The 26635-nt window shown below is 43.7% G+C and overlaps 1 protein-coding gene across 1 annotated transcript in view; it reads left to right on the top strand.

The window, feature by feature from the left end:
• The window catches only part of AHCYL1 (adenosylhomocysteinase like 1), an 810468-nt gene that overhangs the window by 705606 nt on the left and 78227 nt on the right, over nt 1-26635 (top strand). Inside the window, exon 14 of the mRNA XM_040337629.1 lies at nt 7204-7272. Within this exon, the coding sequence (XP_040193563.1) occupies nt 7204-7272 (69 nt within the window). The remainder of the gene's footprint in view (nt 1-7203; nt 7273-26635) is intronic.

Raw genomic sequence — 26635 nt, 5'->3', positions numbered from 1 at the left:
AAAAAGAATACTACTCGCATAAAGCAGATAAAATCGGGCAAGTAGAAAAATCAGCACAGTCATTCCCTTAGCATGTATGATTCCATGTCTGTTGTAGCTCAACCCAACATGTTTTGTCCGATGGGACATCATCCAAGGGTATATGAGTTTTATTAATTTATCTTAAGAAAGGTACACAATCCTTTGTGATAGTAATAAGGCACCACAGGTCCTCTTTATGGAGAGATTTGGTGTCTGTAAGACCCCAGATTTCGCCTCTATTTGCACTTCTCTGCACTTTCTCCAGTTCCCCAATATTCTTCTTGAGAACTGGGGCCCAAAACTGAACTGCATATTCCAGATGAGGTCTTACTAATGATTTGTACAGGGGCAAAATGATAGCTCTCTCTCTGGAGTCCATACCTCTCAATACAAGAAAGGACTTTGCTTGCTTTGGAAACCACAGCTTGGCATTGCATGTTATTATTGAGCTTATGATCTACCAAAACCCCCAGATCCTTCTCCACTACGGATCCCTCAAGTTGTACTCCCCCTAGTATGTATAGTGCATGCATATTCGTATCCCCCAAGTGCATAACTTTACATTTATCAACATTAAACCTCATCTGCCACTTAGTCGCCCACTTAGACAGAGCATTAAGGTTGGCTTGTAAATTGGCGACATCCTGTAAAGACATTATTCCACTCGCTTTGGAAACCACAGCTTGGCATTGCATGTTATTATTGAGCTTATGATCTACCAAAACCCCCAGTTCCTTCTCCACTACGGATCCCTCAAGTTGTACTCCCCCTAGTATGTATAGTGCATGCATATTCTTATCCCCCAAGTGCATAACTTTACATTTATCAACATTAAACCTCATCTGCCACTTACAGTAGGTGTTTGTGATATTGTGCTTTTAGCACGACAGCGTCGCGCTGATACTCGGCGACAGGGTGCCGAGATCTCCCCGACACCTCGCACTCACTGGAATAGTGACAGCACATCCCAGCAAGCGCGTCATAGAAGCGACGGGAGATCCGACTTGGATTCCCGCCAATTCTACACGTGTGCGGCGTTTGTTATGAATCCTGAGGGGGAAGTCCCCGCCGGATTTTAAATAAAAATCCGGCATGGGTCCCCCCCTCAGGAGCATACCGGGCCCTTAGGTCTGTTATGGGTTGTAAGGAGAGCCCCCCCTACGCCGAAAAAAACGGCGTAGGGGGTCCCCCTACAATCCATACCAGACCCGTATCCAAAGCACGCTACCCGGCCAGCCAGGAAGGGAGTGGGGACGAGCGAGCGCCCCCCCCCCCCCCTCCTGAGCCGTACCAGGCTGCATGCCCTCAACATGGGGGGGTTGGGTGCTCTGGGGCAGGGGGGCGCACTGCGGCCCCCCCACCTCAGAGCACCCTGTCCCCATGTTGATGAGGACAGGGCCCCTTCCCGACAACCCTGGCCGTTGGTTGTCGGGGTATGCGGGCGGGAGGCTTATCGGAATCTGGGAGCCCCCTTTAATAAGGGGGCCCCCAGATACCGGCCCCCCACCCTAAGTGAATGAGTATGGGGTACATCGTACCCCTACCCATTCACCTGCAAGAAAAGTGGTAAAAACACAAATAAACCACACAGGGTATTAAAATATTTTATTTTTCTGCTCCGGAGGCCTCCCCTGTCTTCTTTATTAGCTCTTTTACCAGGGGAGGCTTCTTCTTTGACGTCTTCGGGTGGGTGGGGGCCGCCGTCTGGTTCTCTTCCACCGCCGGGGGGGGGGTCGCTTTTAAAAAAGCCCCCACCCCCCGGCGGGTTTCCTCCGGCGTCTTCGGCGGGGCTCTTCTTCTTCCGCTATCCCGACGGGTCTTCTCAACTCTCCGGGGGTCTCCTTCTGTCTTCGCCGCTCTCCGCTCTTGACTCGGCGCACCCCGGTTCTTCGTCTCGCTGTCCGGTGTCTTCTTCCGTTCTGTACGTCTTCTCCTTCCGTGCTGTGATGAGTTCTTCTTCCGTGCTGTGACGTCATGTTCTTCACTTCTCTTCTTCTCCCGATGTTGACTCGCCGGTCCTCCTCGCTGAAATGACGGATGCGCGCCTTGCATCGGACCTATATAGGCCTCACAGTCCCATCATGCTCTGTACCTACCCATGTGATACCTACCCACGTGGTAGGTATCACATGGGTAGGTACAGAGCATGATGGGACTGTGAGGCCTATATAGGTCCGATGCAAGGCGCGCATCCGTCATTTCAGCGAGGAGGACCGGCGAGTCAACATCGGGAGAAGAAGAGAAGTGAAGAACATGACGTCACAGCACGGAAGAAGAACTCATCACAGCACGGAAGGAGAAGACGTACAGAACGGAAGAAGACACCGGACAGCGAGACGAAGAACCGGGGTGCGCCGAGTCAAGAGCGGAGAGCGGCGAAGACAGAAGGAGACCCCCGGAGAGTTGAGAAGACCCGTCGGGATAGCGGAAGAAGAAGAGCCCCGCCGAAGACGCCGGAGGAAACCCGCCGGGGGGTGGGGGCTTTTTTAAAAGCGACCCCCCCCGGCGGTGGAAGAGAACCAGACGGCGGCCCCCACCCACCCGAAGACGTCAAAGAAGAAGCCTCCCCTGGTAAAAGAGCTAATAAAGAAGACAGGGGAGGCCTCCGGAGCAGAAAAATAAAATATTTTAATACCCTGTGTGGTTTATTTGTGTTTTTACCACTTTTCTTGCAGGTGAATGGGTAGGGGTACGATGTACCCCATACTCATTCACTTAGGGTGGGGGGCCGGTATCTGGGGGCCCCCTTATTAAAGGGGGCTCCCAGATTCCGATAAGCCTCCCGCCCGCATACCCCGACAACCAACGGCCAGGGTTGTCGGGAAGGGGCCCTGTCCTCATCAACATGGGGACAGGGTGCTCTGAGGTGGGGGGGCCGCAGTGCGCCCCCCTGCCCCAGAGCACCCAACCCCCCCATGTTGAGGGCATGCAGCCTGGTACGGCTCAGGAGGGGGGGGGGGGGCGCTCGCTCGTCCCCACTCCCTTCCTGGCTGGCCGGGTAGCGTGCTTTGGATACGGGTCTGGTATGGATTGTAGGGGGACCCCCTACGCCGTTTTTTTCGGCGTAGGGGGGGCTCTCCTTACAACCCATAACAGACCTAAGGGCCCGGTATGCTCCTGAGGGGGGGACCCATGCCGGATTTTTATTTAAAATCCGGCGGGGACTTCCCCCTCAGGATTCATAACAAACGCCGCACACGTGTAGAATTGGCGGGAATCCAAGTCGGATCTCCCGTCGCTTCTATGACGGCTCTGTCTCCATCGCGGCAAGCCAGCTCGGCGCTGGCTCCCGCGATGGGGCTCGTAGGTGCTCAATCTCGCCGAGAAAGAGAGCGAGATTGACACAAAATCGGGTTCACCTACTGTAGTCGCCCAATTAGACAGAGCATTGAGGTTGGCTTGTAAATTAGCGCCATCCTGTAAAGACATTATTCCACTGCATAGCTTGGTGTCATCTGCAAAGACAGAAATGTTACTTTTGATCTCAGACCCAATATCATTTATAAAGATATTAAAAAGGAAGGGACCCAACACTGAACCTTGGGGTACACCACTGATAACCTTCGACCATTCAGAGTATGAATCATTAAAGCGGAGTTCCAACCACAATTAGCATTTTTTTAATGTATGTCCTTTCATCCTGTGTTTTTATAATATAAATCTGGTCACTTACTATTTTACAATCCGCCACCGATCCGCATAGATATTCAAAAAAGTTTATAAAACTATGTATACACCGTTGTAATTTTGCTTGTGGGCATTGTGAAGCCTACAGGCACTTAGGGCCAGATTCAGGTACAATTACGTTACTCCTCGGCGGCGTAACGTATCCCATTTACGTTACACCGCCACAGGTTTACAGCGTAAGTGCCTGATTCACAAAGCTCTTACCTGTAAACTTGCGGCGGTGTAACGTAAATCCGCTTGGCGCAAGCCCGCCTAATTCAAATAGGGCGGGCACCATTTAAATTAGGCGCGTTCCCGCGCCGAATGTACTGCGCATGCTCCGTCGGGAAAAGTACCCGATGTGCATTGTGCTAAATGACGTCGCACGGACGTCATTTGTTTAGACGTTAACGTAAATGGCGTCCAGCGCCATTCACGGACGACTTACGCAAACGACGTGATTTTTTAAATTTCGACGCGGGAACGACGGCCATACTTAACATTGCTTAGAACACCTAGGAGGCAGCCCTAACATTACGACGCGTATCGCTACGGAAACAACGTAAATTTAGATCGGGCATCGCGGACGTTTGTGAATCGCCGTAACTAGTCATTTGCATATTCTACGCCGACTGCAATGGCCTCGCCACCTAGCGGCCTGCCTAGAATTGCATCCTAAGATCCGATGGTGTAAGTCAATTACACCTGTCGGATCTTAGGGCTATCTTTGCGTAACTGATTCTATGAATCAGCCGCATTGTTAGGACGGGCAGATCACAGAGATACGACGGCGTATCAGGAGATACGCCGTCGTATCTCTTTTGTGAATCTGGCCCATACTTCCTGGAAGTCTTGGATGGGGAGTGATAATTGGACAGCGCACTGCATCCTGGGAAATGATGACACACATTTCTCAGGAGCATTAGAGGGAGATGATGTCAGAATCCTAGGTGGTTTCAAAGGCAGATTTTGTGGGACTGCATAGCAACAGGCATTTCCAGATGAGTAAAAACATTTTTTTTTTTTTTTTTTTTTTAGTAATAAGCTACAGTTTAAAGCAAAATTGTTTTTTTGATGGAACCTCCACTTTAACCACTACTCTCTGAATTCTGTCTTTTAGCCAGTTTTCTATCCATTTACAAACTGATATTTCCAATCCTGTAGACTTTATCTTACACATGAGCCATGTGTGGGGAACTGTATCAAACACTTTTGCAAAATCCGGTATACCACGTCCACAGCCACACCTCTGTCCAAGGTTATATATACCTCTTCATAAAAAATAAATCAAGTTTGTCTGACAACTTCTGTCTTTCATGAATCCATGCTGTCTGTTGCTTAAATAGTTATTTTTTTCCAGCAAGAACTCCTTTATATGGTCTTTTATTAATCTCTCCAGTATCTTCCCAACTATAGAAGTTAAACTAACAGGTCTATAGTTACTTGGTAAAGACTTTGGGGCAGATTCACAAACAATTGCATGGGCGCAGCGTATTGTGAGATACGCTACACTGCTGTAACTTACTCTTCCCAGCTTCGAATCCACAAAGAATTTGCGCCGTAAGTTACAGCGGCGTAGTGTATCTCTCGCGGCGTAATGTCACTGAATTCAAATGCGGCGAGTAGGGGGCGTGTTTCATTTAAATGAAGCCCGTCCCCGCGCCGAATGAACTGCGCATGCGCCGTCCCTAAATTTACCGCCGTGCATTGCGCTAAATGACGTCGCAAGGACGTCATTGTTTTGACGTGGACGTAAATTATGTCCAGCCCGATTCACAGACGACTTACGCAAACAAAATATTTTTTTTTAAATTATACGCGGGAACGACGGCCATACTTAACATTACGTACGCCACCAGATAGCAGCTTTAACTATACGCCGAAAAAAGCCGACTAGAGACGACGTAAAAGAATGCGACGGCCGCTCGTAAGTTCGTGGATCGTCGGAAATAGTTAATTTGCATACTCGACGCGGAAAACGACGGGAACGCCACCCAGCGGACGCCGGAGAATTGCATCTAAGATCCGAAGGCGAACAAAGACGTACGCCTGTCGGATCTAACCCAGATGCCGTCGTATCTTGTTTTGAGGATTCAAAACAAAGATACGACGCGGGAAATTTGAAAGTACGCCGGCGTATCAGTAGATACGCCGGCGTACTCTTTGTGGATCTGCCCCTTTGTTCCCTTTTTAAATATGGGCACTACATTGGCCCTGCACCAATCCAGTGGTACTATTCCTGTCATTAATGAGTCCCTAAAAATTAGATACAATGGCTTGGAAATTACAGAACTCAATTCTTTTAGGATCTGTGGGTGGATGCCATCAGGCCCAGGTGCTTTATCCACCTTTATTCTGTCTAAATATTTCTGGATCATATCACTTTTGAGCTATTGTGTATCACTTGGGGCTTTGTTACTACCACCCCCATTATGGACTTGAGCCCCCCCATGCTCCTTTGTATACACAGAGCTGAAAAAAAGTATTTAATAAATTAGCCTTTTCTTTTGTAAAGAATTTTACCTAAGTAAAAAATCTAACAAACACTGGTTCGGCCTCACCTTGAACAAGCAGTTCAATTTTGCTCACTGATCCTCAGGAAAGACGTTATTAACCACTTAAGACCTGGACCAAAATGCAGCTAAAGGACCTTGCCCCTTTTTGTGTCAAAATTGTCCGATGTGTCCGCCATAATGTCGCAGTCACGAAAAAAATCGCTGATCACCGCCATTAGTAGTAAAAAAAAAAATAATTACTAAAAATGCAATAAAACTATCCCCTATGTTGTAAACGCTATAAATTTTGCGCAAACCAATCGATAAACGCTTATTGCGATTTTTTTTTACCAAAAATAGGTAGAAGAATACGTATCGGCCTAAACTGAGGAAAAAAACTTTTTTTATATATTTTTGGGGGATATTTATTATAGCAAAAAGTTAAAAAATTGCATTTTTTTCAAAATTGTCGCTTTATTTTTGTTTATAGCGCAAAAAATAAAAACCGCAGAGGTGATCAAATACCACCAAAATAAAGCTCTATTTGTGGGGAAAAAAGGACGCCAATTTTGTTTGGGAGCCACGCCGCACGGCTGCGCAATTGTCAGTTAAAGCGACGCAGTGCCCAATCGCAAAAAAAATGGCCAGGTCCTTTACCTGCATAAAGGTCCGGGTCTTAAGTAGTTAAAGCAGCAAAAATGTGGTACTAGCTAAAAGCATACTTGACGTAAAAAAAAAAATAGATGTCTTCCTCAGGAATCAGAACATATGGGAAATGTTAGAAAATAAAAATCAAATACACGTGCACACAGGTTGAATTGTTGCATGTGGTATTTTTTAAATTGCACTGTATGTATTTACATTGTGTAAGTATAACATGGTGAGAACGTGTTTCTTGCTTTTTATATTGTCTGTGACTTTTACTGGATTTTAGAAAACATATATCAGAGTTGGCATAGTCATTGTGTCCTTGATTACTAATGTCTGTTACATCATGCTAAATATATCACCTGTGTTTCAGGGCCGTCTCCTCAATTTGAGCTGTTCAACTATTCCTACTTTTGTACGTTCAATAACGGCCACTACAGAGGTAAGTCTGTGTCTGTTTGCACTGTGTTCATAAATAAAATAGGGGACGTCAGTATAGAACAAATTGCAAATTGATATAACGTAGGCTTAAATCATTATAATGAAAGTAACATTATTTATTGCATAATATTGCCAACAACTACACACATTTTTTAATTCATAATTTGTTCCTGGACAGCTGTAAATAAAATGTATATAAAAATGTTTTTGATTAATTAATACAGCAGGTTAAAAATGTTTTTAAAAGTTTGCTCAACCAAAAAATGACCACTGATTGAAAATTAATATAAGGACTCCATAAATAAAAATAACTCAAGGAAAACTATACACTTACTAAGAGTTCCATTGCTCTAAATGTATAAAGCAGGAATAAATTGGATAGTAGGTTTATGTAAACTCATGCCAAATTGTCATGGAATATACAGTAATTATGGCTCATGTTTACATTTAAAACTTAAAGGAGTTGTAAATAAAAAAAAAAAAAAATATGAAATGACTGTTTACAGGGTATAGAGACATAATAGTTAACTGATTCCTTTTAAAAACGATTAAAAATAGATAAAAATCAATCATATAATATACCTGTACTTTCTAGTTTCGTTTTTGCATGTTGTTTCCTGCCTCTCTGCCTTACAGAGCATACAGAGCCATAGAGCAGTCATGGTTTGGAAAACAAAACTAGAAACTAGACACACAGTAATCACACCTCCTTGAAGTTAGTGACCACAGAGAGAAAGCTCCCAGCACTGTGGTCATCAGGAAACAAACAACCAGGAAGTGTGGAGATCAGAGAACAATTACAGAAACTTGAGAGCAAAAACGAACAATGAGGACATGAAAACAGCACTGCATTAAGGTAAAGGAAGCTATTAGGATAAAAAATGTTTTTCCTTTACAAACCTTTTAAAGTGGAGCTCCACCCAAAATGTTGCTTGTTTGCACCCTCCCTACCTCTACTGCTACATGTAACACTTTTTTTTTTTGGGGGGGGGGCAGTGGATACCTGGTTTGATCCGGAAGTTCACCCCCCCTTTCCCCCCAGTCTTCTGGGACAGATCACAGGTCCCAAAAGGCTACGGGGGAATTCACAAGGTGCAGCACGGCTCAAGCATGCTGTTATCCTTAGCTTCTATGCTGGTGTCGGTACCTAAAGCCAATTGAATAATCCGTTCAAATGAGGACATTGCTGAATCCCTGGATAGGTAAGTGTCCTTATATTAAAAGTCAGCAGCTACAGAAGCTCCTCTTTAAAGCAGAGTTCCACTCAAAAGAAGCTACACTTGTTTGCTTCCCTCCCTCCGGTGCCACATTTGGCACCTTTTGGGGGAGGGGGAAACGGGTACCTGTTTTTGACAGGTACCTGTCCCAACTTCCGGGAGACTTGGCTGCAGTGAGGTCCTCTGGAAGTTCAGCCTTCCTCCTCCGCCAGGCCAGTTAGAAAGAGCAGCATGCTTTCTGCATGCACAATAGGAAACCGGCCGTGAAGCTGGCTTCATGGCCGGTTTCCCTTACCATGAATGGCGGAGGAAGCACCCACAAGTCGATATGAAAATCAGCTGGGGTGCCGACATACAAGGATCCCTGAACAGGTAAGTGTCCTAATATTAAAAGTCAGCAGCTACAGTTTTTTTTAGCAGCTGACGTTTAATGTTTGGAGGGGGGCTTGCACTACAATTTAATTCAGTGACATTGTCTATCGCGTATACAGTACATAATGATGGCATTGAATGTGATGCATACAACGTCATAAAAGGGCACCACATGAGGCAGGCACCAGAAGCCATTATTATTTGTGTGTGCAGAAACATTTTGGGTGCACATTTGATAGTACTATGGAAATCCCGTTTTGAACCCCCTGGAGAAGCCAATAAACAGTGGTGAAACAAGTTCATGTTGCGCTGGGGATTATTATTTTGGATGTAGTCTTAGGGAATATGTTGTATTCTTCAATATGCATACATGTGATAAAATTGATTTGGGAAAAAGGGAATATTATTTAGGGGTTCTTAAGCTCCAGAAAACGACGGGCTTTGACACTGCATTACTTCAATTGCAACACTGTACCCAAATTAAATGTACCGGTATATCTTTTTTTTAGTTTAAACAAATAGAGCTATCTTTTTTTTGGGGTAATTGATCACCTTCTAGCTTTTTTATTTTTTGCTATATAAATAAGAAGGCCAGTATGGTGGCCTGAGTTTATGGGAGGAGCCCGGAGGGTATTTAAGCAGCCCACTCACACATGCTCTTTGTCGGTTCAGTGTGCGGTACTACACGTCACTGGGCCGACTCTTCCCAGCTCACCTCATGTCCGTGAGTCTGCGCATTCAATCGCATTCAACATCGCAAGCGCTTTGCGGCTTCTCCCTTCATGGTCTTCGCCGGCGGTTCCCGCTTACTGTCGCAGGTAGGATTCAAACCTTTTCGTATCTTGTGCAATCTTGCAATTCGTTATGCTTCCTATCCTGCATCCCTTTTGGGAAAAAATCTGCCTCTGAGTTACTTTTGCTCATGTTTCAACATCATTTGGCTCAGGCGTAGTACATTTGTAACTTCCTTCTGCCAAACATACGATTCATTTGTAAATCCATTTGGAGATTGACGTGTTTGTATGGGTTCTTTGGAAGATTGAGGTGGTAATTGGACTCACATGGTGCCTTGTCTGCACTTGATTAGCCTGGGGGGATGGGTGGTTGGTAGGTGTTCGGTTTCAAAGCAAGGGGTAGCATACACTCTACAACCAATTCGTATCAGATTCGTTCAATACTCCTTACTATCAATTCGTATCGGATTCATTTCATGCATTTTACAACCATTTTGTATCAGATACATTGCATACTTTCTACCGTTGTCATTCATTGTTTCCCCCATGTCGTGTGTTTTAGTTCCCGCAGCGGAACTTAAGAATTGCTTGTACACGGCTCTTCTCTCTCATTTATTTACCAAAGTTATTGCCTGTGTGTCATGCATGGCGCCACACCACACTCTTGGGATGTGTTGCACATCCACTCCAGTCCAAAGCAAACCCAGTCGCACGTTCACTGTCCCAGGTAGGATTCGTTAGCTTGTTTGTCATGTCAAATTCGTGGCCACTCATGGTGTCACCTGTACCATATGTTTGGTTCCCGCAGTGGAGCTTACAAAGCATTGATACGCACTTCTCGTGTTCTATTTTCTACACCCGGCATCACGCTACACGTTCCCGACATGTTTTACTCCAGCCACAGTCCGCTGCAAACTCACTCGCATGGCCCACTGTCGCAAGTAAGATTTGTTATTACATTCTTTATGTCTTATCAATTTGCTACCATTCGTTGTCTCCCATATCGTTCATTAGTGGCCCCTGCGGAACCTACGATTCAAACAGGCGTTGTCCTTCTACCTTATACTGCTTGCTTAAGGTACAAACAAACCAGGTGTTTCTATCCTTTCTCAGTAACCCAATTCTTATTGATTGAGACCTTGCAACCATGCAAATCATCTCAGCAGTCTGATACCCTTGCTGAGACCCTTGCAACACATGACCCTTACAAAATGCAAAAAAAAAAAAAAAAACGCAAAAAGGAAAAAAATATATAAAACGCAAAAAGGAAAAAAATATATAAAACGCAAAAAAAATAAAAATAAAACGCAAAAAGGAAAAAAATATATAAAACGCCACGTAATCTCAGCCCAGCAACCTGACACCTGTTGAGACCGTTGCAACGACGCAAAATTCGTCTCCACAGCCTGACACCCTTGTTGAAACCCTTGCAAACGCAATACCGTCTCAGCAGCCCCACACTCATCGAGACTCTTGCAACCACACAAAATCGTCTCAGCAGCCTGACACCCTTGTTAAGACCCTTGCAACACATGACCCTTACAAAAATATAAAAAAAATTATAAAAAAAAACGAAAAAAAAAACGAAAAAAAATGAAAAAAAATAAAAAATAAAAAACGCGAAAAGAAATATAAAAGTGCAGAAAAAAAAATTGCCACCACACAATCTCAGCCCCGCAACCTGACACCTGTTGAGACCGTTGCAACGACGCAAAATTTGTCTCCGTAGCCTGACACCCTTGTTGAGACCCTTGCAAACGCAATACCGTTTTAGCAGCCCCACACTCATGGAGACTCTTGCAAGCACACAAAATTGTCTCAGCAGCCTGACACCCTTGTTAAGACCCTTGCAAACGCAATACCGTCTCAGCAGCCCCACACTCATGGAGACTCTTGGAAAGCACGCAAAATTCATCTCTGCAGCTTGACACCCTTGTTGAGACCCTTGCAAACGCAATACCGTCTCAGCAGCCCCACACTCATGGAGACTCTTGCAAGCACACAAAATTGTCTCAGCAGCCTGACACCCTTGTTAAGACCCTTGCAACACATGACCCTTACAAAACGCAAAATAAAAAAAAAAAAGCAAAAAAAAACCGCAAAAAAAATATAAAAAATACAGAAAAAAAATTGTCACCACACAATCTCGGCCCAGCAACCTGACACCTGTTGAGACCATTGCAACCATGCAAAATCGTCTCAGCAGCCTCACACCGTTGTTGAGAGCCTTGCAAACGCAATACCGTCTCAGCAGCCCTACACTCATCAAGACTCTTGCAACCACACAATACCATCTCAGTAGCCTCACACCATTGTTGAGACCCATGCAAACGCAATACCATCTCAGCAGCCCTACACTCATCAAGACCCTTGCAACCACGCAATACCGTCTCAGCAGCCTCACACCATTGTTGAGACCCTTGCAAACGCAATACCGTCTCAGCAGCCCCACACTTATCGAGACCCTTGCAACCACGCAATACCGTCTCAGAAGCCTTACACCATAGTTCAGACCCTTGCAAACGCAATACCGTCTCAGCAGCCCCACACTCATCAAGACTCTTGCAACCACGCAATACCATCTCAGCAGCCTCACACCATTGTTGAGTCCCTTGCAAACACAATACCGTCTCAGCAGCGCCACACTCATCATGACCCTTGCAACCACGCAATACTGTCTTGAGCAACCTCCCACTCGTCAAAGACCTTTGTGACCATGCAGTCTCGCCCCAGCAAGCTGGCATTCATTGAGACCCTTGCAGCCAGTCAAATCATCTTTGGCCTCATGTACACTGCTGTTGGTAAAAAAAAAAAATGGGTTCAGACGGATGTTCAGAGGCATTCTAAATGCATTTGAAACGCCAATGCCTGTAACAGCTTGTAAACACTGCCAGATGCGGTAACTCATGTTTACCAGCGTTTCATTCACAGTCGTTTTCATAAAAAAATACAAATAATGGGGAATATTGTCTCAGCAACTTGACACTCATTTGAGACCCTTGCTAAATGTAATCTCAGCTACCTCACACCTGTCTAGACCTTTGCAACCACACAATCTCATCTGAGCAACCTGACACCCGTTCAGACCTTTGCAGCCATACAAAGTCGTGGCAACCACACAATGCCATCTCAAAACAAACCTCATAATCATCGAGACCTTTGTAACCAGCAAACCAGACTGAGAACAAAAAGAATGTAAGATGATGAAACTCTCTAAGGAGTGTCAACAAATTAAAACAGCGCTATCAAATAACTGTGCATATTTGACTATATAAAATACATTACTACAACCCATATGTAATGATATACAGTGATAATAAACAAAATATATCCAGTTTAAGAAATAAACACTAAACTGTGACTGTAATAATAAACACCCGTGATTGACTTAAACGTGAAGTGAACGCACTGAAAGTGCAAGAGACAGTCTTTAAAAATAATTTAGAACGTGGCCAGACAAAGCAAAGTTCATGTGTATAAGGATCCTGCGATCTTCAAATTTTTCCAAAAACTTCCACCACACCCGACAGTGCTCAGTGACTCCTCCCCCATCAAATGGACACTCACCGGATAGGTATGCCTCACACTCTCGTGTTTTGGCACAAAAAACCTTATCAGATGTAGTTGTTCCCGTCAATAAAGATGTAATCCAAATATGACATCCAATCAGTTCCACATATATGTCAGAGAGAGACAAAAGAAGTGCAAATAGTGTGATACCATCAAAGGTTTAATAGCACACCAAAATAAAACTTCAAACAGTGCACTCACAAACAAAATCTTGTAAAACAGCAGAATATCACATCAAGAAACTCCTTCAAACGTCAAAATGGTGAGAAGCGGTCACGGCGGACCCCCGATCAGCGAGAAAAAATGAAACCAATTCTCCTACTCACGGTGCCATGGACTTCTGTCAGATGCAGCTGCACATCCACTTAAATAAAAAACTTCAAACGCACTCTGCATCCAAAAACGCAGCACTCACTAGTAAAATTAGACTGTATGGCAATACCCCGACATGTTTCGTTATAAAAACTTATTCATGGGACTAACCACACAGTCATAAATGGTTACCTTATATCTGATGTAGTCAGATCAATCAGCCTATCAGTCCTGGGCGTTTTCCCACTTCCTCCAAAACTGTGGGCGGAAGTAAACGATAATCCCAAACTCCTGTGGGCTGACAGCATCATCCACCACCACTGGCTGGTGTATGAATCAATCAGCCAGTGCGATAGGCGTGGCGCCAGTCCCCAGATTCCAATAGGTGAGAGAGTATGTTAATCACATCCCCCAACAGCAGCAGTCTGAGCCAATCACGTGCTGCACAGCGCATCCCGCTCCGCCTACAACGATGGGCGGGCCTAGAGCGCTTATGCAGCCAAAGCTAGGAGGAAGTCAGCGCCTCCTCCATTGGCTGGCTGTCTTACCCAGCAGCCACAGCGGTAAGCCGACCTGATAGGTCGAGCAGACGCTGCTCATGATAGGCATGATAGCCCTCGATTTCTGTATGTCGCATAATTATTTTTGGTTCGATGGTTTCTTTTTTTCACAACAGGTTGGCGTGGCTATGGGAGCTAAATATGCCCCTAGCCTCGCCAACCTGTTTATGGCGGAGTGGGAGGACAAAAGTATCTTCAGAGATCAAAGATCTCAACTTATCTTCTATCGGAGATACATTGACGACATCTTTTTGATCTGGCAGGGATCGGAAACAGATCTCAAAGTTTTTCTTGAAGTATTGAACAACAATGTGAACAACATTAAACTGGAATATGTGATCAGTGCGTGTTCAGTTAACTTCTTGGATGTAACTATAGAAAGATGTAATGACAGGTTGAGAACAAAGGTGTACTTTAAAAGCACTGATCGAAACAGTTATCTATCGATCAGAAGTGGACACCACCCTGCTTGGATAAAGAATATCCCTAAAGGGCAATTTCTCCGAGTGCGCCGAAACTGCACTGATGACTCAGATTATTTTGAGCAGGCGAATGTACTGAAGAAGAGATTTGCCCAAAAGGGATATGATGAGATCAACCTGGTGTCAATGATTCAAGAGATCGCAGAGAAGCCGAGAGAAGATTGTTTTAAGAAGAAAATAGAAGAACCATCCACAAATGAACACCAGTGGAGCTTCCTGACGGGCTTCCACATCCAATATAAGGAAATTGAAACCATATATAAGAAACACTGGCACATCCTCAGCAGAGATAGACATCTGGGTGGAGTGATTCCTCAGCAGCCACGTTTTATATATAGACGTGCGCCCAATTTTGGCGATAGAGTGGTCCGCAAAATATTGGATCCACCTGATCGCCAATTGAAAATAGATCTGAAAGGATTCTTTCCTTGCAGAAGGTGTATTTGCTGCCGCACGGTGAAAGAACACAACAAAGGAATTAACAAAGTTACCAGCTCCGATGGCACAATGTTTGACATTAAAGAATTCAGTACATGCAACTCGTCATATGTTGTATATTTGCTATGGTGCCCATGCGGGTTATTATATGTTGGGAGGACTAAAAGACTTCTAAGAATCCGCATATCAGAACACCTAGCAAATATTAAAAAAGGCTTTGAGGAACATAGCGTTTCCATGCATTTTAAAAAGGTACATAACCAGGACCCCACGCTTGCTCAATTTTGTGGCATAGATGTGGTTTACCCATCTTGGAGGGGGTCACACAGAGTCCGTGACCTTTCACAGCGCGAAACTCACTGGATATTCTTGCTAAAATGTCTTTTTCCGCGGGGGTTGAATATAGAGGTAGACTTGAATTGCTTCATCAATAATTCTTAGACATTTATCATACCCACACCTTTCCCTCCGTGGGTTTAGTATTACCCTTTCTGGCATCTTTTCAGTATATGTACTCTTTTATTCATTTATCTGATATTTTGCTATTAATTAATCCCTTCTCCAGTGGTGGTGTTATCGGTGACCATTTGCGATCAGCTCAGCGATCACTAATTCACCACTTGTATTTAGTTCCAGTTTTAGATTGATTTTATCGAGTTTCATTTTTAATGCATTTTTTACATATTTTAGATATATTTTAATTATATATATTTAATCATTTATATGAATTTGCAATTAGCGTTTGATACTAATATGTACTAATGCAAAATGTTATTAATTTATTTTAACTGACTATTGCCTTCATCCAGTGACAAATGTTTTTATATGTATTTGTTGATATACTCCAGCGCATGATTGATATATATCAGCTGATGACTTAATTAGGAACTGTTGTATGGCTATTCAATATAAACACAGTGTAATGATTGTGCTGTAGATGTGATTCGTGGTCACGGGGACACCCGGAAATCGGCTTTTTTTTTTTTTTTTTTTCCTCTCATTTCCGCCGCCCACGTCTGCCTATGCAACAGCTGATTTGCCCCTGTTGTGTTGTTAGAAGCCATTCCCCGCGGCGAGCCTATCATGAGCAGCGTCTGCTCGACCTATCAGGTCGGCTTACCGCTGTGGCTGCTGGGTAAGACAGCCAGCCAATGGAGGAGGCGCTGACTTCCTCCTAGCTTTGGCTGCATAAGCGCTCTAGGCCCGCCCATCGTTGTAGGCGGAGCGGGATGCGCTGTGCAGCACGTGATTGGCTCAGACTGCTGCTGTTGGGGGATGTGATTAACATACTCTCTCACCTATTGGAATCTGGGGACTGGCGCCACGCCTATCGCACTGGCTGATTGATTCATACACCAGCCAGTGGTGGTGGATGATGCTGTCAGCCCACAGGAGTTTGGGATTATCGTTTACTTCCGCCCACAGTTTTGGAGGAAGTGGGAAAACGCCCAGGACTGATAGGCTGATTGATCTGACTACATCAGATATAAGGTAACCATTTATGACTGTGTGGTTAGTCCCATGAATAAGTTTTTATAACGAAACATGTCGGGGTATTGCCATACAGTCTAATTTTACTAGTGAGTGCTGCGTTTTTGGATGCAGAGTGCGTTTGAAGTTTTTTATTTAAGTGGATGTGCAGCTGCATCTGACAGAAGTCCATGGCACCGTGAGTAGGAGAATTGGTTTCATTTTTTCTCGCTGATCGGGGGTCCGCCGTGACCGCTTCTCACCATTTTGACGTTTGAAGGAGTTTCTTGATGTGATATTCTGCTGTTTTACAAGATTTTGTTTGTGAGTGCACTGTTTGAAGTTTTATTTTGGTGTGCTATTAAACCTTTGATGGTATCACACTATTTGCACTTCTTTTGTCTCTCTCTGACATATATGTGGAACTGATTGGATGTCATATTTGGATTACATCTTTATTGACGGGAACAACTACATCTGATAAGGTTTTTTGTGCCAAAACACGAGAGTGTGAGGCATACCTATCCGGTGAGTGTCCATTTGATGGGGGAGGAGTCACTGAGCACTGTCGGGTGTGGTGGAAGTTTTTGGAAAAATTTGAAGATCGCAGGATCCTTATACACATGAACTTTGCTTTGTCTGGCCACGTTCTAAATTATTTTTAAAGACTGTCTCTTGCACTTTCAGTGCGTTCACTTCACGTTTAAGTCAATCACGGGTGTTTATTATTACAGTCACAGTTTAGTGTTTATTTCTTAAACTGGATATATTTTGTTTATTATCACTGTATATCATTACATATGGGTTGTAGTAATGTATTTTATATAGTCAAATATGCACAGTTATTTGATAGCGCTGTTTTAATTTGTTGACACTCCTTAGAGAGTTTCATCATCTTACATTCTTTTTGTTCACTTAATATCTTCTAAACAGCAGCTAGGCATCATCCACTCCTCCATAGGCGCAACGGTGGGCGACTTTTTAGGGCGCATTCTATAGATCACCCATTGTTACTAAAACCAGACTGAGACCCTTGCAACCACGCAATACCATCTCAGCAAACCAGACTGAGACCCTTGCAACCACGCAATACCATCTCGGCAAACCAGACTGAGACCCTTGCAAACACGTAATGCCGTCTCAAAACAAACCTTCATACTCAAGGCCCCTGCAACCACACAATATCGTCCAAGCAACCTGACACTCACTGACACCCTTGCAACCGCACAATATTGTCTGCAGTAGTATAAAACACTTTGCGGCAGGCACCTACGTGCAAACCCGAATGCAAACTAAACTTGCAAACACACCTCAGTGACAAACAATCAGCCACACAAACACACAGTGGCACCCAGTTGGCCATTCATCTTCAGTGGCACGCGGGCCACTCATCTTTTCTCTCTGTTTTTTCCCTGCGGTTAGTTCAGGTTTTCATCCAGCACCAGCGAGTGCACGTTGGCCTGCGAGTGCACGTTGGCCTGCGAGTGCACGTTGGCCTGCGAGTGCATGTATATCGTCTTGTTGAGCACCTGTGTATTGTCTTGATTTTCTCACACCAATGCAAGATCCAGTCCAAGTTCTCAAACTAGACCAAGCATCAGTAGCAGACTTAGCTATGTGGGACAACTTCCCCACCTGATAGAACAGCATTTCAATCTTCATCCCAGCAGTGTCAGCCGAGCCACCAAAGGCTTTTGCAGCCATTTTTAGGCCGCCACTGGTTCTCCAAAACTTGGCCCCCAGAAATTATCTTAAATTTTTGCTTCACCCAGTTTTCATCACACCTCGTGCTGCACCCCATCGTGGCAGCTGCCCAGGTCTGGGACCACACTTGAACAGGAGAGACACTGTTCTTCACCACAGACAATCAGGCCACAGCCGACATCATCAATTAAGGTAGATCTAAGTCACTCCCCATCACTTCCTGCGCAGGCTCACGCAGCTGTCACTCCGTCACCAGTTAATATCTTATGTAGACATTTTCCAGGCAAATGCAAAAAGCAGCTGATGCGCTTTCCTATTCCAACCTTGGAATGGATGTTTTTTCCAGCAAGAGCCTGGAGCCGACCCAACAACTATCCCTGTCCCACCATGGACATTGCTGACGATGGACTGAAGTCACATCTCACCAACGCAATCCAACTTATTAACCACTCCTTGGCACGCAACACACTGAAGGCCTATCGCACTGCTTGGAACACTAATCGCAAATTTTTGGCCCCTTGCCCCGGAGCAGCAATAGGCAACGTTGGACACATCCTAGCCTTCATATCATATTGCCACATGCAGCTGACCATTTCTCAATACTATCACGCCATATCTAGATGGCATCCAGCATTTCCTGTCCCTGCAGGACCCCAGTAAACCATCAGTATTCTCGAGCCCATGCAGTCAAGTCCCTCCTACAGGGCATACAGAAGCACCAACCTGTAGTCAGTGGCAAGCGCCTACCTTTCAAGAGTCCCCTCTTTAGGGACATGTCTAAAATCCTTACTCGTTCCCTGTTTAGGGCTTTGCCCAGACTAGTCACCCAAACAGCCATCTACCAGGCCTTCTACGGTTCCCTACAACCTAGTGAATTTAGTCAGCGGCTCCGGCAGTCACACACTGCTCCGACGCCACCCGACTCGCTTTCGAACCACTACACTCTCACAGTCTGCAAACGCAACAAACCAGCCCCTGGGGTTGACATCAACCTGTTTCAGACTGACAACGCCTGACGCCCAGTGACGGTGCTCGACCCACTACTGCTCCATCTACCCAGCCAATCTGATGGTAGCTCGTTGCTACCCTTTCTAAACCAGCTCCCTGAGTGTCAGCCAGTGTGTCAAGCATGTCAGAATCCTCCTAAGTAACTTGGGCTTCAAACCCCAGTCAGTTCTCTGGACATTCTTTCCGAATTGGAGCAGCCTCAGTTGCCTCCCAAAAGGGAGTACCAGACTACGTAATCAAGATACCAGGCTGATGGAAGTCTCCTTGTTTTGCCACATACATCCCAAATCCTCATGAAGGAATGGCACAAGCCTTTACCAAGCTGGCTCAATAAATACAAGAAATCAATATAAACTATTTCCCTATCTGAGTCTTTTGCCCCCTTTTCTTGGCATACTGACCAGACCACCAAGGCACACTTCAGGTCTATTTATGTTGTAAGTCTTGTCGCGTGTTTATGTGATCCACATCTCTCTCTCAGAGGGTAACGACCATAAACAAAAAAAGTCATAAATAAAATAAAAAATGAAAATAAAAATATCCACTAAAGTCAAGTTTATTCATAAATTTAGGCCCAAATTATATATATATATATATATATATATATATATATATATATATATATATATATATATATATATTTGAAAATTTATCAATCTTGATGTACTTTTCTTGAGGCCATAAAATGCCAGGACAGTATGTTTACCTCCAAAATGACCCTTTTTTTTTTTTTTTTTTTAAAGTAGACAGTCTGAAACATTTAGTAAGAGGCATGGCAAGTTTTTTGAAGTTGTAATGTTTTCCCCACAAATTTTGGGGCAATGAAGAACTTAAATAAAATGTTTTTTTTTCCCCAGATTTTTTTGTACATACTGTCACCAGTGCAGTATAGCGTCGTGACTAGGGTTGAGCGAACCCGAACTGTAAAGTTTGGGTATGTACCGGACTTTTGGGTTTTTGGTACCCGGACCCGAACAATTTGCTGTAAGTTCGGGTTCGGTGTTCGGCAATGTAATGTACTGCAGGGCAGCCAATCAACATTTGTTTAACTTGTCGTGTGACCTAGAAGCCATCACAGCCATGCCTACTAATGACATGGCTGTGATTGGCCAATGCAGCATGTGACCCGCCTCTATATAAGCTAGAGGCACACAGCACAGCACGTCACTCTGCTTTAGATAGTGTAGAAAAAGGCTGGCGCTGCTGCTGCTCTGAGGGAGAGAATTAGATAGTCAGACTGTCCTGCTTCAGAAATCGAATTACTCAGCGATCTACATATGTGCAAGTCACTCTGCATTAGATACTTTAGGGAAAGGTTCCTGGTTTTGCTTGTAGGGAGAGAAATACATAGAAGTCATTCCTGCTTCAGAAATCAAATTACACCAGCACTGCATATGTTACTGTGAGATACTCTGCATTAGATACTTTAGGGAGATATTCCTGGTTTTGCTTGTAGGGAGAGAAATATATAGGAGTCAGTCCTGCTTCAGAAATCAAATTACACCAGCACTGCATATGTTACTGTGAGATACCCTTTAGATACTTTTCTTCTATTGTGCTATTCAAAAAAACATCCATTTAGGGCAAAAAAAATAAAATTGCCATGTTTCCACCATATCTTAGATACTTTTCTTCAATTGTGCTATTCAAAAAACATCAATTTAGGGAAAAAAAACATTTTTTTTGCAGTGTTTCCTCCAGTGTTTGCAGTGTTTCCTCCATATCTGTACGTGTGAGATAAACACTTTAGATACTGTTCTTCTATTTTGCTATTCAAAAAACACCCATTTAGGGCAAAAATATATATTTTGCAGTGTTTCCTTCAGTGTTTGCAGTGTTTCCTCCATATCTGTACGTCCTCCTCCACCGCCGCTTCCACCTACACATCCACCGCCACCTCAACCTCCTACTCCATATGGACCTCGTCCTCCTAGGTCAAGATTATTATTATTATTTTTTTTATGTATTTTATGTTATTTCCCTATCCACATTTGTTTGCAGAGTACTTGCCATGCTCTTACCAACATTTTGCTGCCATTTGCAGCCCTCTAGCCCTTTCCATTACTTTTTTAGAGACATTTTAGTACTCACAAGTTTGGGTCCCCATTGACTTCAATGGGATTCAGGGTCAAATTCGGGTCCCGAACCCGGACTTTTTTCCGAAGTTCGGCTGAACCCGTCGAACCCGAACATCCAGGTGTCCGCTCATCTCTAGTTGTGACTGATGTGGCCATAATCAGGGATACTGACTGACAACAGTATGTAAAATAAATAAATAAATAATTTTCTATTATTTTCTTCTTTTAATTTTTTTAATTTAGTTTTTTTACTTTTTTTTACATCCTGTCATCAGAGTAGTTCATTGTCACCATAGTGACACTCAATCACGATTATATACATGACTTAGGCTACAAGTGCCGCCCTTCCGCAGTAAATGTACTGTGGCGGAGCGGCATGTGGTTAATATACAGGTTAAGAAATCCTGTTTTCTTTTTTTTTTAATAACAAGCATGTCATACTTACATCTTCTGTGCAATGGTTTTGTAAAGAGCCGCCCACTTCTAGGGTTCCTTGCCAGTGCTCTAGGCTCCTCCTCTTCTCCGCGTACCTGTGGGCTCGATCCTTGAAACTTTAAAATGTGTCCTCAAGACAGAATGGGAGGGCAGGCCGCCAGGTGGGCAGAGACCAGGGGATGCTCCTCCTTCTCCTGATTTCCCCCCCATGAGTCTCCCCTGAGGAGCCAGGGCCATGGCCGCCGCAGGCGTGGGGCACGGCAGCGCCAGTAGTTTTTCTTTTTACTCTGGTTATGTTTCTTTGTTATGTTTCTTTGATATTTTTCTCATGTTATGAGTTCTTATAATTTTTTGTAGCCTAGGCAGGCTACAGTGTGACTGATTTATGAATGTGGGGGTGACATTCCTGCCGGAAAAGGGGTGTCACCCTCGGTTGTTGGGGAGAAGGGATCCCCAGGACCAGGGAGAAGTGATCCCTAGGTCTGTGTGAATGGTGTATGAATGTACAGCAACATAAATGGAGCCTTGGCATGGCGTTGCTGCTCACAAGTCCTGAATGGTGGACTTGGGCTAATCCAATTTGATGAGGATGTGGGGTGTGTGTGCTAGGGACCACAGTGGTGTGCATGCGTGCATTCTCCTTGTGCCATGATTAATGTGTGGGTTTAATGTGCAAAGATGCCTACTGCGAGGCATCTCCTGACTGCTGCTCCCTCAGAAGACGGGGTAGCCTCGGTCAGGGGGGGATTGTCTGGTTTGGGGGTCAGGTCGTCACGTATGTCAATCTCCAGGCCCCTTCTCACAGCGAAGTTGTGCAGCATGCAACATGCAGCGATGATCTGGCACACAAAGTTTGGGGAATACAACAGGGTCCCCCCAGACTTATTCAGGCATCAGAAACGGGACTTCAGGAGGCCAAATGTGCGTTCCACCACTCCACGGGTATGTGCGTGTGCTTCATTGTATCTTTGCTCTCCTGGGGTTTGGGGATCCCGGAATGGAGTCATGAGATGGGGTCCAAGTGCATATGCAGAATCACCTGGAAGGGAAAAGACAGGAGGATGTTAGTCGTGCATGTGCCCCTCGTGATGTCTGCATCATGGGAGGGGACAGACATGCCTGACTTCCATGTCACTCACCAACCAGCCAGCTGTCCCCATACACGTTCTGTTCAAATTCTGTTGGGATGGGGCTTTGACGGTATATTTAGCTGTCGTGGCTGGACCCTGGGTGTTTGGCACGGACGTGCCATATGAGGCATTGGGCATCGGCTATCACCTGTACGTTGATGGAATGCCAGTGCTTCCGATTGCGGTATATGTGCTCTGTGTCATGGGGGGGCCGTAGTGCCACATGTGTGCAATCAATGGCCCCCACGGTGCGTGGAAATCCTGCAATTCGGTAGAAATCACGCATTGCCTTCACCCGCAGGTGCACCTGGGTGGGTCTGATGATTTGGTTGGCCATGCATCTGAGGATTGCGGGGACAACCTGGTGCACACATCTGCTAATGGAGGATTGTGCCATCCCAGCCACTACTCCACTTGTACGCTGAAACGAGCCTCTGGCAAGGAAATACAGTGTTACCAGGACCTTGACCAGTGGCTCCACTGCATGTGAGCGATGTGTCTGGCTGGTGATGTCATCTTTCAGGGTTGTGGTTAATTCCAGGATGGCAGTAGGGCTGAATCTGAAGATGCGATACACCTCCGAATCACCCATGCCAAAGACGTTTATGCGTGGTCGTATCTCCCTCATTTGCATATTTGCATAGCAAAACAATGGTGCGTCCAGCGTATTTTTGCGCCCACGATGCGCCGGTGTAGAAAAATTACGTTGGTCGTAAAAACCTGTTTTTCAGGCGTATCTCGTTTTGTGGATACGGCGCATAGTTACACTGGCCCATATTTACACTTACGCCGTGCATCTCGAGATACGCCGGCGTAAGTGCTTTGTGGATCTGCCCCTAAGAATATAATATTCCCCTCTGAAATATGAATTATATTCATATTTTCAATTCTAATCATTTGCATATCATACATATCACAGACACTCTGTTTTTGATCTAATATTTCCAAATGTATTGTCATTTGTAACTGAGGGCCAGATCCACAGAGCGAGTACGCCGGTGTATCTACTGATACGCCGGCGTACTTTCAAATTTCCCGCGTCGTATCGTTGTTTTGAATCCTCAAAACAAGATACGACGGCTTCTGGGTTAGATCCGACAGGTGTACGCCTTCGGATCTAAGATGCAATACTTCGGCGTCCGCTGGGTGGCGTTCACGTCGTTTTCCGCGTCGGGTATGCAAATTAGCTATTTCCGACGATCCACAAACGTATGAGTGGCCGGCGCATTTTTTATGGCGTCTGTAGTCGGCTTTTTTCGGCGTATAGTTAAAGCTGCTATTTTGTCGCGTATAGTTAGACTTGCCATGTTAAGTATGGCCGTCGTTCCCGCGTTTAATTTGAATTTTTTTTTTTTGCGTAAGTCGTCTGTGAATCGGAATGTACGTAAGTCACGTCTATGTTAAAAAAAATTACGTCATTTAGCGCAATGCATGGCGGGAAATTTCGGAACGGCGCATGCGCAGTTCATTCGCCGCCGGAAAGCGCTTCATTTAAATGAAACACGCCCCCTAATCGCCGATTTGAATTCCGCGCCCTTATGCCGCTTGAGATACACTACGCCGCCGTAACTTACGGCGCAAATTCTTTGGGGATTCGAACCGGCCTAATGTAAGTTACAGCGGCGTAGCGTATCTCACATATGCTGCGCCAATCTATTTGTATGTGAATCTACCCCTGAGTTTGCAACTCCAGTACCCATTCTTCTTTTAAGCTTATTTTGCAAAATATCATCACCTCTTAATTTCATTTCTAATTTGCTTATACAATTTTTTTATTCTAAACATTAAACATAATTGATATATAATGTATAACATCATAAAAATAAACATAATAACTATAGGATGCGATAAATTATTTCCTGCTGCAGAAGTAATAGAAGTTTTCCCCCAAATCGATATACTAGTTCTGAATTGTTTCCACCAATTTGTACCTGAAAACTCTGACCATTGATGGGCTATTTCTTGTAAATTCCTTTGCTCATGCTTAAATAATGTCTCTGCATTCTGAAGTTCTTTAGCTAAAGCCATTAATAAACCTTTATCCTTTTGAATTACATTTGCCCATTCCCCCCAAGGGAATTCATCTATCTGAGATACATTGTATTGTGAGGGAAGAGCATAAGTATATTTGTTAAATTTATTCTTAACCCATTAACGTCTATGGCCACTAAGTCTCCTTCTACACAATACAAGCCTTGATTTAGGTTTTCTGTATTTGTACAAGAGGAGAAGAAAGTTTTAACCCTTTCTGTATCTGTCATGATTTGAAAACAAACCTTTTTATCTACAAGAGTAATTAATTCAGAAGTAGTTTCAACTTTTTCTATTCTTACTGAACATAATGTATGATTATAACAAGAATTAAATATATGTTTATCTTGATTAGGTAAACAAATAACTTTAGATTAGAATTGTAAACATGATGACAAATCTAATTGTTCTAATTCAAAATGATCCCTGTTGAACGAAGAATCGGTATACTGCAATGTATAATATAATAATTAAAGGATCACTAAAGGATTTTTTTTTTTTAGCTAAATAGCTTCCTTTACCTTACTGCAGTACTGGTTTCATGTCCTCATTGTTCGTTTTTGCTTTGAAGTAGCTGTAATTCTGCTGTGATCTCCACACTTCCTGCTTGTCTGGCTCCTTATAACCACAGTACTGGGAGCTTTTCACGGTGGTCTAAGCTGTCATTACTGTGTGTCTAAAACTCCTCAGAACCAATCCGATTCATTTTAAAAACAAAACACTGCCCTGGATTTGTTTGTTTTTGTTCTGTGGGTCTCTTTACTTCACAGAAACATGAAACCAGTTTAAAACCGAAAGTGAAACTAGAGGCACATTATATGATTGAATTTTATCTATTTTTAATCATTTTTAAAAGGAATCAGTTAACTTTTATGTCTCTATACCCTGTAAACAGTCATTTCAGCAAAAAAAAAATTTCCTTTAGTGACCCTTTAAGTATCGCTAACCGGTAATCCTAAAACCATAATTGGAACCAAAATGTGTTTTTTTTCCCCTGCTATTAGAACCATAGAAGAACTATAACATACATCCTGATTACATCCTATCCATTTATTTACCCATAAATCAGTATGATTTACAGCATATACATATTCTCTGTGTCGTGAGTTTTGGCGACAATAAAAATAATATATTCAATATTTTTCCGAAAAAGATATGGGAAGTCCATTAAGCCTCAAATTTGAGATAAAACAATAAAATGAGATCTTTTCAGGAACAAAGTCATATTTGACCAAGTCCCAATACATTAGCTATTTTTAACTTTTACAAGCTTGGGTGAGAGCCTGAACAATGGAAATTCTCATCACAGAACAATGAAATGGCTTTCTCACCAAACAATGTGTTTAAACTGGCTTCAAGTGAATAGCTATGCCCATTGTGGGGTAGCTTCATGGATAAGAACGTTGACTTTAGCCATCCTAACACAATGGACCATGTTGACCAGCGAAGAGTCTAAGGAGAGGATATTTACACAGCTGAGCTACTAAACTATCTTCATTAAGTCCAAAATTCACAAACTAATGTATAAGTATTAATACACAGGGTAGTCAAAGAATATATGTTCATATGAAATAAATGAGAGGTAATGTGTAGATTATCAATGACATCTTAGGACCAAGGGAGATATTCAGTTAATGTAGAACTTTGTTCGAAGAAAGAATTATATGAGAAATTTGTTTTATAAATAGAAGTGCTTTAAATAAGCTAATCAACATTATGAAAGATATCACATTGTGATTATAAAAATATGAACTAACATGTAACACATATCCATCAAACACATATCAAAATAATTCACATATCCACATTAATAATTATTTTGC

Source organism: Rana temporaria, chromosome 2 (assembly GCF_905171775.1).
Source record: "Rana temporaria chromosome 2, aRanTem1.1, whole genome shotgun sequence".
NCBI classification, from domain to species: domain Eukaryota; kingdom Metazoa; phylum Chordata; class Amphibia; order Anura; family Ranidae; genus Rana; species Rana temporaria.
The sequence above is the reverse complement of the archived record's forward strand: the minus strand, read 5'-3'. Positions and strand labels throughout refer to the sequence as shown.